Source organism: Elgaria multicarinata, chromosome 14, assembly GCF_023053635.1.
Source record: "Elgaria multicarinata webbii isolate HBS135686 ecotype San Diego chromosome 14, rElgMul1.1.pri, whole genome shotgun sequence".
NCBI lineage: Eukaryota > Metazoa > Chordata > Lepidosauria > Squamata > Anguidae > Elgaria > Elgaria multicarinata.
In genome coordinates, this window is record NC_086184.1 from 6,063,793 (window position 1) to 6,082,500 (window position 18,708).

The window sequence follows — 18,708 nt, forward strand, 5'->3', positions numbered from 1 at the left end:
TTGCAATCTTTAATTACTCTCTTTATCTTTGAAAATGATGCAATTTCCAATTAAAGATGGTGGGATTGATTTTCTAGATCTTGCTTTATTGGGCTTATTTGTTGACATACTAATTTTGGTCCTTCCCATTTAGCTCTGATTTTCCACCTTCGTTGGTCTTGGAATGCTCCTGTCTGCACCTTTTCTAAATAGATGGTATTAGGTTCTAGGCATACTAGAAATAGGGTTCCTCTCACAGTCATAAAACCATAGAATAGTAGAGTTGGAAGGGGCCTATAAGGCCATCGAGTCCACCCCTTGCTCAATGCAGGAATTCACCTTAAAGCATATCTGACATATGGCTGTCCAGCTGCCTCTTGAAGGCCTGTAGTGTGGGAGAGCCCACAATCTCCCTAGGTCATTGGTTCCATTGTCGTACTGCTCTAACAGTCAGGATGTTTTTCCTGATGTTCAGCTGGAATCAGGCTTCCTGTATCTTGAGCCTATTGTTCCGTGTCCTGTACTCTGGGATGATCAAGAAGAGATCCTGGCCCTCCTCTGTGTGACAACTTTTCAAGGACTTGAAGAGTGCTATCATGTGTCCCCTCAATCTTCTCTTCTCAAGGTTAAACATGCCCAGTTCTTTCAGTCTCTCCTTGTAGGGCTTTGTTTCCAGACCCCTTATCATCCTCATTGCCCTCCTCCGAACCTCCTCCATCTGTTAGAGATGTGTCACATATAATGCCATGTCAATTATATTCCGATCCATTCTCTCATGCTAAATTTGCACTATTGGGAAATCCAGATTTAAAAAGTGATAAAGTGTTTTTCTCTGTGTGTGTGTGTGGTGGACATGGATGGATAAGATGATTTTTTTTTTACCTTGGATCAACTGGTGGGTGCTGATTATGGCCCTGTTCAGACAGCATGCTAACCATGCATTGATGCATTCCATTAACCATTTTGTGGTTAAGCAGCATGGTTTACAATGTTGTCTGAATGGGGCCTGAGTTTTTGTCATTTTCTGCTTTGCAGACTAAATATGATTTGCCAGCTACAGTTGAATGGCAATACTTGCAATTGCACCAATTGTTGTAATTTGGGGAAATCTACATGAAACTGTATTTTTTAGAGGAGAAGGAGGAGAAGCAGGAGGAAGAAGAAGAAGATGAAGAAGAAGAAGAGGAGGAGGAGGAGGAGGAGATGTTCATAATCTGATTAGGGATTTTAGAGGAATCTCTCGGGGGGAGGTGACATTCACTGAGCACCCCCTGGTAATTGAGTTAGGGCAGCTCATGGATTTTCAGGTTCCCCCTCCCTTAAATCAACATTTACAGAAATTTTGGGTGCAATTTGCATTATTTCTGCGGTTTTCGTCCATAACTTGCTTAATTTGCACAAATTAAACAAATTATGCCTGAAATTTGCACAAACTTGCGTAAATCTCAATTTAAGTGGGGTACGAGAAGAGTTCCTGGACTTCAGGAAGAAGTCTGCGGCAGGGCTTGTACATGCAAGCTGAGCCAGGGGCTCTGGGGAAATCTAGTAAGCCTAAAAAGGTCCAGGTTTCTCCATGATGGCTATCCCTAAATTTGATACAGACATCAGCCAGAATGACCATTGAGGTGGAATTCGGAGAAGTTCGACGATTTTGTGTTTTGCTGATTCCCACGCTCCTATAACGGCAACGTAGCTCAGCGTGAACATGATCAATTTTGGCAGCTTACTGTTATCGCTTCGGAAGGTACTTACTTGGCAAAGAGAATGCATCAGCATCAAGTCCTATAAACTCTATTGAGACATCTACTTGGATCTCTTAGATGTTAAAAACAGAGTTATTTATTTCATTTCATTTCTTTCTTTTTGCTCTGAAGGGACTGTTGGATTATGTTTTAGGCATTTCATGTATCACACATCAAGTCGAGTTTCTTACACTTGTTGTTATTACATTCTGTGCTGAAATGTTTCTGGGTTTTCATTTATTTATTTATTTATTTATTCATTCATTCATTCACTCACTCACTCTCACGCTGCCCCTCGAGGCCTACAGGAAATGAAATGCTGCTGTTCGGGAGTTAAACAGAACAAAAACAAAAACAGCACCAGTAAAGGCTTACAATTCCTCTGTCAGTTCAGCAGGTGAAAATTGCCCTGCCTGGTAAATATGTGCCACTGCAATGAAGATCCATCCACTTGTCCAGAAAACCACCTGGGAAGGAATTGTGTTTACTCAAGCCTCAGCACCCTCCTCAGGTGCAGAAGCAAACTAGGGTGTGAAACACTGGTCATGAGACAGTCTTAGGCCACAGCTAGACCTAAGGTTTATCCCTGGATCATCCAGGGGTCAAACCTGTTCATCTAGGTGACACACAGGGGATCCAGTGCTCAGGCAGGGGCGAACCCTGGAAGATCCCAGGATAAACCTTAGGTCTAGCTGTGGCCCAATTCCCATTTTGCCATTCTGTTTCAGAAGGCTGACCCAAAATTCTTCTTCCACTTTCCCTTCCTCCAAAAACTTGGCCCCTGAAAAACTGAGCTTGACTTTCTGCTAGGGATGTATGAGAAATTTGTTTCAGTTTACTTTTGATCAGGATCTATGGACTTTCCATCGGTGGACCTTGACCATAGAATCATAGAATCATAGAATAGCAGAGTTGGAAGGGGCCTACAAGGCCATCGAGTCCAACCCCCTGCTCAATGCAGGAATCCACCCTAAAGCATCCCTGACCACAGATTGCATCTGAGTCTTTATCTAGACCAAAAGGGTGAATCCTGATTTTTAAAAAAAGATCTGAAACAAATTTCTCATACATCCCCAAAAATGAAACCCAGCTTGTCTCATTAAATCAAGGGTCGTGCTATGTTCCTTTCTCTGGATTTCATATACCGTTCAAGCCTTACATTATAGGCTTACAATAAGCTGTTGGTTATAAGCTTGGTCGAATTTCACTCTGCAGCTGACTTATGGTCTCTCTCATGCCTAACAAAGTGCATAATTTCACTTACCCTCTGAAGCTATTTTACAGAAATTGGGCCTCTTATTACAAAGTTAATAGAAGAAGAAGAAAAAACACTAGTTGAGCTCCATGAGATTTTTTTTCCCTATTACTGTAATATTACAGAAAGTGATTGGGTGAAAAATAGCACTCTAACCATCCAACAATTTCCTAACTGAACCTAAATGCTATTCTAATAGCAAATGCTATTAGATTTTTGAAAGAAGAATGGAGAGCTGAGTTGGGAAAGAATAGGAGTTTGGGAAAGAGCATCTCACTGGACTTTGCTTGAGGTTACCTCATAAAATGCCTGCCATGACACAAGCTCTGAACACCAAACCTGGCCACGGCTACTCCCTGCTCAAGCCAAGCACTACCACTTGATATGCCTGAGGCAAGGGATAAAAACCACCTTCCTCCAAACTATGTGGAGAAAGGGGTTAAGTGGAGAAGGATTTCACTATATAAAATAAAACACTGTGAGTTATATGTGCTGAGGTGAATTCTTGTCAGAGTGGGTGCTAAATGTGTAAACTTCAGATGATAAATGCCAAACAGACACGTGGGACTTTTGTGGTAGTTAAAAACAAAATAATTAAAATTTATTTTTGAAAGTTCACAAGCTTTGTTTCAAATAAAATATTTAAAAACATTTTTTGAAACTTTTCATCCAATCCTTTCACTCATTCACATACATGCTTTCCTTTCTCTCACACAATCACTCTTGAGCTTTCTTTATTTTCTATATTGATTAATATACATCAACTACATGCACACCACTCTCCAAAGACACCACTCTTTACCCTGAACCTCAAATTTCCCAGAACTCAAGTACTCTAAACACAGAGAACACTAAAGACTCTAAGAGGACCTCAAAAGTCCCCCACAATCCCCTCAGTCATTCCCTTATATATCACTCCTCCCCCCCAAAAAAACATTCTAACTCCACCCACTCAGGCCAACATCCTAAATTCACCAGACTTACAAACTGCAGACATACATTTGGGAACTGACTTGTGGGGTGTAACCCTCTTGCTGGACAATTTTGGGAAAGTGCTAAGTTTGGACTTGAAATGCTTGGGCTATTGCTGTGTCAAATATTTCTTCCACATTTTTCCCCTATCATTCTCATTAAATTTTCTAGAAAAAGAAATTGTGTTCAAAAAGGAATCCACAGGAGAAGAATATTTCTGAGAAATTCCCATGGGCTGGGTTCATTTTTTATGTGTGCTTACCTTACGTATGAGGGGGCTGAGAGGCATGTGAGAGTATCCTATCTTTCATTGCACAGTCATCTCTCCAGTAGCCTGAGGCTGCCCTGTCTTCCTGTTCAAGCCCAAGGGAAGACATCATGAAATATTTCCTCCCATAGGGCTTTTTTTTTTAGACCAGGAAGTATAGGGAGCGATGGAGCAATGGAGAGATGTGTAACAGAAAGAAAACACACACAGAACACCTTACATAATGACAAGGCAAGTTCCAAAACACCACAAAAATCTATTATAAAACATCCTGAAAATGAGGTAGAACAATGGAGGCCTCTTTCATGGGGTGTGGGGGATAGAAAACTCGGGAAATTGGAAGACAGATTTTGGCACAGCACTACCTCCACCTGTTCCCTGGAACTATACACATCACTCATCTCTTCACACCTACATTGTGGAAGGATCAAAATGGGAGCCAGGCTACTGGCAGTTGACGTTGTTACAACTTGCATGGTAGTACAAAAAACCTCAGGACCAAAGGAAGTATATGCTCTGCAACCCCTGCCAGTGGTGATCCTTAGCTGTGAGAAACTGTTGGAGAATCATGAAACCATGAGAAATTCTGTAAAATCTCCCCCTAACAAGAATTTGTGAGTCCATTCGTGCACAACTCAGTTTGGGGCTTCCATCAGAATTCATTGGATGTTTGCTTGAACAGGAGCTATAATAATGTGTGGTTGAGGGTGGGTGCATAATAGGAGCTATTCTGGGCTGGTAGCATTAGGTAACGGGGTGGGAATTAAGGTAGCAACCACATTGAGTTTGTTTGCAATAGGGATGGCCTTGCTTTCAAACAAGTCTTTCATTTTGTGATCATTCTGTCTCATTCACAGAATGTTACAGGTGTTCTAGACATTGTCATATTCAATTTGTAGCCATCCTGTGTTTTCTCAACTGTTGGGATGGGAGAATCATCTCACTGAGGTTTTCAGAGTCCACACTGAAGCTCAGTCCACCTCCTTCCCATTCTCAAATACAAGTTTTTGTTTGCTTGTTTGAATGGGAAAAGTGTGCAATTGGATACACATTTTTTTTTCTTAAAGCATGCACCCTAATGTATGTTTTCCTGTATTGACCAAACCATGAAACTGCTTCCCTCATAATGTACATTTTTGTGATGAAGTAATTTTGCAACTACAGTTGCAAGTTTGGGAATATGCTAGCTTTGTCTGAAAAATGTGCTCATGCTTATATTCAAGGGTGTGAGGAGGGCAAATTTTGATGTTCAACATATTGCAATAAAATTCTCATTCATCCCTACCTACAATTTCTTCCATCTTCTTTTTTCTTACCAGGAGGAAAAGATGGAATAACTGCAAAAGACCTTTTGATTGGTAGTACTAGGAAATGCTAATCCAATTGCCTTTCATAAATCAGTATATATAAATGTTATGAGAGAGTTACGTCCTCTTTTGCTTATTTTTTTTTTATTGACATCTTTCCTCTTCTTTGGCAGTGAGTAAGTGGCCATTCCCCATCTCTTCTCCCAAGTAACATTCTCATAGTTAGAGATTGACTTTGTAATCCTCAAGGGATAGATTGTGGGCAGACTTCAAATTTACCTGCTCTCAACCATTCACAGAACCCTTGGGTGTAATTTATGATGAAATCTCTCAAGTTGCATACAGAGAGAGAGAGAGAGAGAGAGAGAGAGAGGGAGGGAGAGAGAGGAAGCAAGAGACAGCGCAAAAGAGTGAGGAAGTGGACTATTAATTTAGGCCTACAGAACCAATATATTTTCTCTCTGCACAAGGAAAAGAAATCAACAGGATTCAGAGTCTGGGGACAACCCTTTCAAATTGTGGAAGGCATATTAACAATGACTGAGTGCTTAACTACATAAAAGCAAATACTCTTGGTTCAAGACTCACTAGACCTTTCTCATTATTTATATATATAGCGCTTTTCGAAATGAGATTGCTGAATAATCCAACGGCAAGCTTCTTGGTCCATGCCCACAATAAAGAGAGCGCAAAATTAATCCCCACACCGTTATGCTGAGGAATGATAGTTTTTTCGGCTCCCATCACGTTTCGACAGAGGGTGCTCAGCCCTGCTTGATGAAGCTGGCAGCAGAGTATGAAATACATTTCTAGAATTAGTTTCATGACTCATAGCCCATGCTTTCACTGCACACAGAGCACCAGTGATTGGCAGCATAAATAGGGACAAGAGAAGTAAGCTTCTTCTTGCTCTGTTCCATTGAGTTTTGCTTAGTTTCTGAGCTGGTTGAGAGTTGGGACGATGAGTCACTTTTGCAAACAGAACTTCAACGTATTAATGTTTATGTTCCTAGGAAGCCTTTGTCTCTTTGCAATTCATGAATTGCCCAGATATTCTCATCTTCCATTCCCCACCCCCCCCATGAAGCCTCTCCTTGGCTTCCAAAGATTTCAATTGGCAATTGCTTGAGACAGGTAATTCTACTGCATCAAATCATAGATTGAGAAGGACATTTTGAGGACTTCTTGTTCAGAGATTCCCCAACTTGAACAACATTTCACTCAGTAAAACCAGAGATCCCAGATTTCCTGCCTTTGACTTCACTATCTGCCTTATGGCTTGTTTCTAGCTCCCCAGTCTTGAACTACCATGAACTTATGGGCACTAGTCAAGTATGATGAAGTAGACTTTTGACTATTAAAGCTCAGGTGCTAACAAAGACTTCAGCACTTTTGATCTCTTACTGGCATGGGCCGATCTACACCAAGCAGGATATAACACTTTAAAAATGATATGAAAATGGTATTTGTAATGTGTCCTGGGCCTGAACAGTTGTCATAACCATTATAAACCATTATAAGCAGTAGTATAGATCCTGCCCTAGATAGCTGCTCATTTACAGCCATGTGGAAGTCAGCAAAACTCATGAGGTTCTCCAAGGGCCTTGCTAGACGAGGCCTTAGTGCGCTTTGAGACCCGGTTTCCCTGCTGTGCGTCCAGATGACGCACAGGGGAATCCGGGCCCAGGCCGCACTGAAGCCTGCCTTAACATGCCATAAGCGAAGTCGCTTATGGTGCGCCTTTTCTGCAGCCCCGGCCTGAGGCCGGGGCTGCAGAACGTCTAGCAAGGGCCGTGTTTTTTTGCGGCTACTCGCTTACGCGGCTACTCCCATTCATCGGGCCGGGGGGATCCCGGGGGGGAGAGGGAGGACGGGCGACACGGGACACACAGAGGGAGAGGGAGGACGGGCGACATGGGACACACGGAGGGAGGATGGGCGACACGGGACACACGGAGGGAGAGGGAGGGAGGGGAAAGAGTGGGCAGGAGGCATGGGAAGGGATCAGGATGGTGTGTGTGTGTGTTTAAGTAAAAAAACCGGCTTACCTTCTCCGGAGTCTTTGGGCCGCACGTGGCCCCTTTAACAACCAAAAAAAAAATGGCCGACGCTGCAGGGCTTCCGCAGTCCCTGCGCGTCGGCCGTCTAGGAGGCGGCGCGGCGCGCGCTAATGTTAGCGCGCCGTCGCCTCACCTCCCTGCCGGCTTATCCCGGCAGGTCTAGCAAGGCCCCAAGTTCCACCTCAAAGCTTGGTCTTACTTATCTCCATATGACAGCAAGATTTTTTAAATTTGACTTTGTCATGAAAATGTACATCAGTAAATCTGCATTAAGATGTGCACCAGTTACTGGGGAACATATGCGGGAGGGTGCTTTGCATTCATATTCTGCTTGTGGGTTTCCCGTTGGCCACTGTGTGAACAGAATACTGGACTAGATGGGCCCTTGTCCTAATCCAGCACAGCTCTTCTGATGTTCTTATTACAAAGTACTTGGTTGTGCAGACAAAAGTACCCAATCTTCCCCATTGATTAAAATGTCTTTGTGCACTCTTTTTAAATAGTACACATTTTTCCAGTGCATTTTTTTTTAATATACAGATTTTTTGAACCCATTTTCCTTTGTGAGCAGCATCACAAGCTTGAGTGTATGAGCTTTGACTGCAGAGTGTACTCATATTCAGGTTTAAGTTTAAGAGCTGCTAATGGCTCACATTCTAGTCAGAAATTAACTGAAATGAATTCCTCTGACATGCCTGCTCATTTCTCATGCCAACTGGAATCTCTTTGGGAGAGTGTTTAACTTAAGTCATTCAACATCATCCCAAATATGTTTATTGATACCTATATCTATCTACACACACATCTATATCTATTTATCTAGACAGAGATGGATACATCTTGCCAGATAGTATGTGAGCTGTTTTAAAATGGCTATTTAATCAGCCACAAAAATGTAATCAACAATGATTTTTTGTTTCTCTTTGCTACAGAAAGATCCAGTCACATCATTTCCCGAGAATGAAAGTTGCAGTAATATATTTACATAAATAATTAAAACTCCAGAAGCACAGTAGGTAATAAAAATATATTGCCACAATAAAATATGAAAGCAGCAAGCATTGCTTTAATTAAAAATTACCACTACAGTGCAGTAAACAACTTATTTATACTTAGTTGTGAAGTCAAACTATTGCAGACTCTGGACTTGTTGAGCCTCTGGTGGAGAGGTATACCTTAAAGGATTTTTCCACAGAGACAAATTATTGAAGCCAGTAAATATGTTTAATTAAGATTTACTGTTAATAATGGATTTCTGAGAATGAGGCTCTTCTTTTAATTTCCCATGGTGGAAAATGTTATTAAATTTGGCCTTTAACATCTCATTGACAGGCGCGTGTGCACACTCTCTCACCCACACACATCAGAAAATTCTGATTATAATTTCAGAGGTGGTGAAGAGGCACCCCGAATTAAACTCTTAAATCTGGTACCAACTTCATGCCAATCTCTAGTTAAGAAATCAAATTTCAGAATCATCATTACGAACGCGTTAATTGTTGGTTTGGATTAATGGTTGAATTATAAATTCTCTGGGACATGTTGCTTTTCTTGTTAAGAAAAGTTATTAATTGCCCCATACTTTGGCAACTTCATGCAAACTTAGGGATGTACAACTCAATAAATTCCTCTGAATTCCACTTCAAAGCTAGTTCTGTCTCATGTGTGTCATGGGTATATCTCCAGAGCTGTGGTGTGTGGCAATGGGCTGGCTGTTGTAGACATACAGTGTGTTTTACCTCCACCTATGAACAACTTGTAGATTTGTAAATAAAGCCAAATATCACAGAAGCAACATACATTCACAGTGCTCTTTTCTTCCGAAGGAAAACAAGTCCTCTCGGCCTGGGAAAGTGGGGAAATATAACAACATGAAGCTGTCTTATTGTGAGTCAGACCACTAGGCCATCTAGCCCACTAGCTCTGAATGGCAACAATTCTCTGGGGTCTCAACAGAAAGTCTTTGCCATCCCTTGCAACTTTTTCCTTTTTACTGGAGATGACAGGGATTGAACCTGGGCCTTCTATATCAAAGTGTGTGCTCTTCCACTGAACTATGCCCCTCCCTTGGTTAATTCAAGCAGAGTATAACAGTGTGTTCTTGTGTTATATGATGTAAGACTCTTGTGCAGTCTTATAACATTCACAGTTTTCTTGACCTCTTCCATATCCCCACTGGTTCATTCTTCCTTCCAAATCCTTCTCTCTTAACATCCTTGTTCGTGTGGAAACCCAATCTGCCCCCAAGCTCATGAATCTGTTTCTGATGTTGTTATTGTTGATCTTGCCGAGAGGTTCAGCCTGAGGAAAGAAAACCTCTCCTCGGAGGGAAGGGAGAGAAGAAAAAACAAATCCCTAAATTTGGCAGCGCATGCTATGGTCTAAGCAATGTCATGTGCTCTGGGAACATTTCCTTTTGGCTTTTGCGCCATTGTTATTCAAGATTGCTAACTCCTCTGCAGTAGACTGCGACTCATGGTACACGGCCAAGGGGATTTCAGCCGTTCTGTCTGGCTACGTTATGCTATTTGGAAAGCAAACGAGCGCTCCCGGTGAGCCTCTAATACCAGATGCAATTTGCATTTGCAACATAATCATTAAAAAATTGGCAAAATCGTTGGACGAGGTTTGGAAAGAAGAAGAAGAAGAAGAAAAAGAAAAGGAGGGGGCATCTGGTATTCAAGGCAGACCTAGAATAATAATAACACTCCACAGACTGTTCCCCCCTTAACCCGTTTCAAATCTCTTTCGCATTCTCTCGAGGCAGCTCCCCTTCCAGTGCAAAAGATCAAAGACTGCAAATAATTAATGAGCCCTTTCTTATATAAAAAAAAGCTCCCCTGAAAATAGTTACACCTGTCAATAACTTTAGTATCATATTTGCTAATCAAAAGGCCAACACCTCTGGGAATAAAGGATTCTTTTTTTCACAGCAGCCAGGGCTAAAGTTGTGTACCTGGGTGGGTTTCAGGGGGAGTCATATTATATATCGATGTTTTTGATACATAGTCGAAATTCCGCAGTGCTTGTCCGTCCATCAACATCCACCCCTGAGAACAGTAAGCGACGCTAACACTCCCTGGAGCAAAGACCCAAATGAAATGACTGGGAAAACCAGAATTTAATAAATATATATTTTTAAAAGAAATAAACAGGGCAAGTGACACCTGTTAAGGGCAGAGCTCATAGTTATTCCTGACACAGGGACATGAAATATTCATACTCGGTTTTAACTAGAAGTTTTAACGATGTGGGGAATTGAACTCTCTAATTATATACCCCAACTTTTCTCACCTTATGCTACAATTTGAACACTCATCTCTGCTTAACTTCCGATTTGCATTATTTCTGCTGCTGCTTCACTCAAAGAGGTCCACCCAATTGATTGCCATTCATTTTTGATCAACAACAAAAAAATGATTTCCTGGCAGAATGGTAAAATCTGCTTCTAGATGAGGCAATTCTCTTCCCTCCCAGGCCCCCCACCTTTCAGAAATTGACTGGCGAGTATGGACTCTCAGAAATGGGCGACCATGGACTCTAATGGCTGCATGATCTTGAAAATACAGAGCTCTTTACTTCATTCTAGCCTTCTGCAGAACCCAAAGTATAGATGCGATGGGAATTAAGGTATCTCCAAGCACATGGCTCATCCAGAATAAAGTTCAGATGGGAAATGCATGCTTTACGCCCATTGACTAAAGCATAAAAATATACATTTTTGAAGAGCACTTTCACCACCACCACCCCCAAAGTATACATTTTTCAAGCAACCATTGCAAACTTGGAAATGTATGAACTTTGTTCACAAAATCAGCTCACATATGCATTCATGTTTGGGAGTGCCAATGACGCTCATTCTCATCACAAACAAACTCCCCATAAATCCATCATTATCATAGGATTTGCAGTTTTGACAGTCCCAAAGCACTTGCATTTCAAATAGTCTACTTGTAGTGAATATATAGTCTTTTTTCTTCTTCTTCTCTCTTCACAGGAGTGGGCAAAAGTACAGGTGGATGAGAATAACTTCATATATTTGCACTTGTGGTAGTCACAGGAAATTCAGAACAGGAAAACCACATTCATATGTCACAAAATGGCTCTATGCTTGAGTCATAGAATCATAGAATCATAGAATAGCAGAGTTGGAAGGGGCCTACAAGGCCATCGAGTCCAACCCCCTGCTCAATGCAGGAATCTACCCTAAAGCATCCCTGACAGATGGTTGTCCAGATGCCTCTTGAATGCCTCTAGTGTGGGAGAGCCCACAACCTCCCTAGGTCACTGGTTCCATTGTCGCACTGCTCTAACAGTCAGGAAGCTTTTCCTGATGTCCAGCTGGAATCTGGCTTCCTTTAACTTGATCCCGTTATTCCGTGTCCTGCACTCTGGGAGGATCGAGAAGAGATCCTGGCCCTCCTCTGTGGGACAACCTTTTAAGTACTTGAAGAGTGCTCTCATGTCTCCCCTCAGTCTTCTCTTCTCCAAGCTAAACATGCCCAATGTCCCTTTCCCTTAAACTGGAGTCAATGGCAGCATTGCCCTTTCACACTCATCTGCAGGCGTGGGCTTCCTGCGGAATCTTATTTTGGCATTACCAGAGACATCATTTCATAGGATTGATCCTAGGTGGTCCTTTCCTTCCCCATTGCACTCCCAAAATAGGTACTTTATTTAATGTCATACTTCAGTTGAAGGACATTTATTTCCCAATAGCCCTGAAAAATTGGGGCAGATAACAATTATATTACGAGTGGGGATGAGAATTAAAAATGAATGTCATTCAGGCTATAAAACAAAAGAGGTGTTTTCCCATAAGTGCTATAACATTTTTTCCCCTGATGTTATTTTGCAGAATGCATTACAAATTCATATCATTTAGAACAAGAAAGATGCATTATAAACATGGAGTTCTTTCCGCCCCTCCCAGCCTTCCCATTCATTTTAAAGTATGCATCCCTGGCATGAACCAGCAATTCCCTGTATTGTGAGTGGGAGGGAAAACAGGCAAAATAGCACACTCTTGTTTGCTATTCCATGTCCTGCGGCCTTTTCTGTTCTTACCAAGTGAAAATGAAAGAACATAAGAAGTGTCCTGATGCTGGATCAGACCAAGGGTCCGTCTAGTCCAGCACTCTGTTCACACAGTGGCCAACCAGCCATCGGCCAGGGATGAACAAGCAGGACATAGTGCAACAGCTCCCTCCCACCCAAGTTCCCCAGCAACTGGTGCACCCAGGCCCACTTCCTCAAATACTAGAGATAGCACGCAACCGTCAGGGCTAGTAGCCATGGATAGCCTTCTCCTCCAATAATTTATCCTGCCCCCTTTTAAAGCCATCCAGATTGGTGGCCATCACCACATCCTGTGGTAGTGAGTTCCGTAATTTAACTCTGCGCTGTGTGAAGAACTCCTTCCTTTTATTTGTCCTGGATCTCCCACCAATCAATTTCATGGGATGACCCCAGGTTCTAGTATTTTGAGAAAGGGAGAAAAATGTCTCTCTACCCACATTCTCCATACCATGCATAATTTTGTACACCTCTATCATGTCTCTATCAGGGAACATTAGAAATGTCCCAATGCTGGATCAGACCAAGGATCCTTCTAGTACCTGACCAGGAACCCACAAACAGGACGCAAGTGCAACAGATGCCTCCCACTCCCTAGCAACTGTGTTTATTCCTCTGGTTGCCTCCACCAAAGCAGGCCTAAAACTCTCAAGGCCTCAGGTATCTATTTCAGCAGCTTGGCTGTTAGATGTGAGGTGGGCAGGGTAGCCCAAAATGAAAAGAAACCAAAAAGTTTCAAACAACATGGTTTAGAAGTTTTGATGCAGAAGACTAATGTTAATAGGCAAAAAATAAAATCTGAGTGGATACATACATAACCCACAAACATACAGATACACACAGAGAGATGTGAACAATAGGGTAATATCATAACGAGAGAGAAATGCATCAGGCTAATTGAACTAAATGGTGTCCCTATTTTATCCAGATCCCTCATACAAGGAATATCTCACTGCCAAATGTCCAACGTTCTCTCAAATAGTTCTCCAGTTCCACCGGTTTTTTTCCTTCTTTCTTTCCCCCCTGTTACTCTGATTTTATGCTCTCTATCGTCTCAGAAAAAGAAAAAGAAATCCCTTCCCAACTCCAAGCAATCACGAGGATAGTTTCTTCTTCACCTTAAATTTATTTTCCTAAGCTCTTCCCCTGCCCTTCACTTGAGATGCCTGAAAACTGTTTTTTCTTCTTCTTCCTCTGTAGACATTTAGGTTTCATATCTTACTAAACATTTGGCTTTCACTGCCTACAAAACCCTGGGTTACTGACCAGACGTCCTGTCTCATATGATGTAACCAAACCTCTGACTTTTTGGATGAAACTGACAAGCACATGCACAACCACACACACAGAGAGAGAAGATTTAATGCCATAGTATCCCAAAACCAAACTAAATATCAAATGGTGGACAATTCTCTTCCCTCACAACCTCAGCAGACAATGCTTTGTGCACCTGTGTGTACAGGAGCTTCCAACATCCATCATATTGCCTATGCGATACTACATCTACACATATATAAGAGAGCAATGACAAATCTTGATAAAATAGTTAAGAGCAGAGACACCACACTGACAACAAAGGTCCGCATAGTTAAAGCAACGGTATTCCCCGTAGTAACCTATGGCTGCGAGAGCTGGACCATAAGGAAAGCTGAGCGAAGGAAGATAGATGCTTTTGAACTGTGGTGTTGGAGGAAAATTCTGAGAGTGCCTTGGACTGCAAGAAGATCCAACCAGTCCATACTCCAGGAAATAAAGCCAGACTGCTCACTTGAGGGAATGGTATTAAAGGCAAAACTGAAGTACTTTGGACACATAATGAGAAGACAGGATACCCTGGAGAAGAGGCTGATGCTAGGGAAAGTGGAAGGCAAAAGGAAGAGGGGCCGACCAAGGGCAAGATGGATGGATGATATTCTAGAGGTGACAGACTTGACCTTGGGGGAGCTAGGGGTGGCGACAGCCGACAGAAAGCTCTGGCGTGGGCTGGTCCATGAAGTCATGAAGAGTCGGAAGCGACTGAACGAATAAACAACAACAACAAATCCATACTGAACATCTGGGTAAACATTTTACTACAGAAAATCTGGTTTCCCAAATTTCATCAATCAATCCTATGTATTTCTGAAACACACGCAAACCTACATTCTAAACTTTGGAGGATGAATTTCATTTTGTTTTGATTTTAAGGGGAACTGGTATTATTAGTAGTAAACTGTGATTCAAGAATATTTTACTCACCTTATAGTCTGATGTTGCAAGGTATCTGGATCAGTGGCATTAACCGTTAGCACAACACTGCCAATAGCGATATTTTCTTGTTTGGTGACAGTCATTGGGTCGGGGTGGAAAACAGGGCCTTCATTAACATCCAGAACAGTGATCTGAACAGTTGCTGTGGAACTGGTGTCATATGCTATATCTGGAACCAACAGATCTTCATTTTCTACTTTGATCAGGAGGGTGTGGAAAGCTGAAATTTCATAGTCCAAAGGCTGAAAGACACGAGCAATAAAGGGACATCCATGTTTACATGTGATTATGTTTGTCACACAAACTGATATTGACAACTGACTACCTTACTGATATTGACAACTTCCTAGTAGCTCCTGAATGCTACTCTGTTAAATCAAGGAAGCCCAGAAGAGGATGCTTGGGTTTACTTCACACAGTGGAATTTTAAAAAAGAAGCAGGCCGTTCATGCACTAGGGGCCAAATGTCACCAATGCCCAGTTGATCCACCATCCTACCTTACCATTATGTGGCAATAGTTTATTTTAAGTCACACCTAAACAGCTTATCGATGGCTTCAAGACAGAGGTACAATAAACACACAACATACATTTCTCATATCAAATGTTCCGCACAGCAGAATCCTGTGGGGGATTCCACAATTAGTTTGACGAGCACCAAGAGCGCCATTAGAAATAACACCGAACAAATACTGAAACTAGGAACATGCAAAAAAGCCTTAGGCCATAGCTAGATGGAGCGAAATCCTGGGGCGATCCAGGGATTGTCCCTGTGTGTTCACAACCCACAGGGAATCTTATTTATTTATTTATTGCATTTCTATACCACCCAATAGCTGGAGCTCTCTGGGCGCTTCACAAAAATTAAAAACATTCCAAGTATAAAACAACAGTATAAAACCACAATATAAAATACAATATAAAAGCTCAACCAGATAAAAACAGCAGCAACGCAAAATTACAAATTTAAAACACCAGTTAAAATTTATTTATAGACTGTTAAAATGCTGGGAGAATAAAAAGGCCTTAACCTGGCATCTAAAGGCATATAATGTAGGTGTCAAGCGCCTACAATATAATGTAGGTGCCAATCCCTTGCCCCGGGATCTCGCCCTACTCTTTGAGCCCAGTTTTTCTGCGGTCGTGGGCTGATCCCGAGACCACGGAATGTGTGGCTGGGTGTTGCAGTTTGACCTGGTTCCTCGCGGTTCTGCACGAGGAGCCGTGACCCACGCGCAGGGCGCAGAGCTCCTCAAGAGCACTGCGCCCATCAGAAGTAGGGTGGGGTGGGGAGTGGGGAATTTTATTTTTTTAAAAACACACACACACCACCTTACCTTTTGCTCAAGCACTCGTCCACATCTTCCCCTTTAAAAAACAAAACAAAATGGCGGGCCCAATGCCTCGCCATCTGAGGTTGTCACGCACTGCGTGTAAGCAGAGGGTGGATCTCCTGATAAAAACATTGTGAGATCTTCACCTCTCTGTCGTGCAATGACAGATAGGTCTAGCTAAGACCTTAGAACGGGGAGACAGGAGGCTTTCTGGTCATCAGCTGTAATGATGTAGGAGTGGGTGGGAGAGGAGAATGTAAGAACAATCAGTGAATTCGCTGTGGTGGGAGAGGACCCAAGAGGCAATGTGATTGGCTAGCTGCAGTGATGCACTCTGCATGCCCTAAGTGTCCTTGGTGTATGGATTGTGCATAGTCTATTCCATCTGTGTTTCATGGATTGTTCTGTGTGTTTTGTTCAGTCCTCTGCTCTTCAATGGAGTGGGAAATTTCTGAGTTTCTGAATTTGCGCAAATTTTGCACTTCGGAAGTTGCGCAAATCCCTGTAAAATTTATGCATTCCCCTAAAATCTGTATGTTCACATTTCAGCTTATGGGGGAAATGTACATTTTAGGATTATATATGAGAGAGAGAGAGAGAGAGAGAGAGAGAGAGAGAGAGAGAGAGAGAGAGAGAGAGAACGAGAACATATTTTTCTATTACTAAATTTCTACTAAATTCTGAAAATTCATAAATCTGCCTGATGGGAGAAAAGCTGGTCCACCATGGAATCCACCATAAAAATGTGAGATCATTTGATTCTCCTGCAAAACTCCTCCAACATCCTTACTTCGGTGGTAGGACTCGGAGCCCAAGTGGCTCCTTTTTGAAATATGGAGACAATCACTCATCTAGGGTATTGCTAAGGCTAATGAGAGACAACATTATAACCCCATGTGGATGCTTGGGAAATGCAGCATCAGTTGATATCCTCTCACCTTGACAACGGACAGCATCCCTTCATTATTCTTGGGGTTTGTATGGATCTTGAAGCTCTGCCCTGGGTTTCCATTGATGATAGTGTAAACGGCTCTCCACGCTCCTGTCGCTGGGTCATCCTGGTCTTCAACAGTTAAATTCACGATCACGCCCGTGCTTCCCTCCTTCACCGTGGCTTGGAACTCAAAATTAATAAAGAAGGCAATAAATGTTACTACCACCAAACAAATGATTACTGCCATCACCACAACAAATTTGTTTAAGGTGCTATTAATTATTCACTGCATCCAGAGGGGAAAAAAAATGTAATCCTGGACTGGAAGTGAAATTTTACAGGCCATAAATAATGCATTTGCGGAGCATGAAGTATAAGGCACTGCATTACTGTTTCACCGCCCCTGTTCTTGAAAGATTGCAGATAAAGAACATGATTGGAATGGGCTTTGAAAACTCTCCAGTAAAGAGTAAAAAGAAAGAAATCTTTTGTTAACTCCCATTAATATAAAGAGATTTGACATACAATACAGAAAGGTGTTTCAAAATACAACCGTTAGGGAAGGAAATGCATTCAGAATGTATCACACATTTAGGAACAGGGTGCTTTAACAGTGATTTGTACTTATTTTGTCATTTTTTCCTCACTCTACTTGAACCAAAACATGTTATTTACCTTTCTCGTCTGTGTGGATGATGGTGTTCTATGTGATGGAATAAGTGGAGATTATCCCAAGGCTTATTTTCCCAAGCTATCAAATTCCCTCAAAGTTTTCCTTCCATTGCAAACATTCCACAGAGCTGGAGGTCAGCATTTTCAGGAAGTTGGGAAGACCACATGCTCCAAAGCAACCTTGGGGTAGCCCAACATGGTATTCAAAGCCCTAAACGGCTTAGGGCCAGGTTATCTGAAGGATCATCTTCTCACATGTGTACCTGGCTGGACCCTAAGATCATCTTCAGCAGACTTTCTCCAGGTGCCCGTGCTAAAGGGAATGAGGTGGGTGGCTACCAAGAAGAGGGCCTTTTCTGCTGTGGCACCTGATGAATGAGCTTCCCTAAGAGCTCACCTGGGGCCTACTCTGCTTTTTCCAGCACCAGGTCTTTATTTTCCCAGGCATTTTACTCTTTTAGCTCAATTGTTTTGTATTAGGCCAGATCTACACCAAGCAGAATATAACACTATGAAAGAGGTTTGAAAATGGAATATGGAATGTGTCATAGGCCCCAACAGTTGTCAGTGCACATCAATACTGCTATAAAGCAGTAGTGTAGATGCAGCAAAGTATAAAGTGTTGGTTATTAACTTTAAAGCCCTACATGGCTTGGGTCCAGGTTACCTGTGGGATCGCCTTCTCCCATACAATCCCCACCCCACACGCTCAGGTCCTCTGGGAAGAATTTACTTTAGTCAGCAAAAACTAGACTGACAACCATTACCCAGAGGACCTTCTCTTCTGCTGCTCCCAGACTGTGGAACGGCCTTCTGGGAGAGATCTGCCAGCTTAGTCTTTCTGAATTTAAAAAAAGCT

At 42.2% G+C, this 18,708-nt stretch overlaps 1 protein-coding gene across 1 annotated transcript in view; it reads right to left on the minus strand.

Moving 5' to 3' along the window:
- The window catches only part of CDH13 (cadherin 13), a 694,106-nt gene that overhangs the window by 47,446 nt on the left and 627,952 nt on the right, over nt 1–18,708 (minus strand). The window contains exons 9-10 of the mRNA XM_063141045.1: nt 17,182–17,364; nt 14,898–15,151 (exon numbers count right to left, since the gene is read on the minus strand). Coding sequence (XP_062997115.1) covers nt 14,898–15,151; nt 17,182–17,364 — 437 coding nt within the window. The remainder of the gene's footprint in view (nt 1–14,897; nt 15,152–17,181; nt 17,365–18,708) is intronic.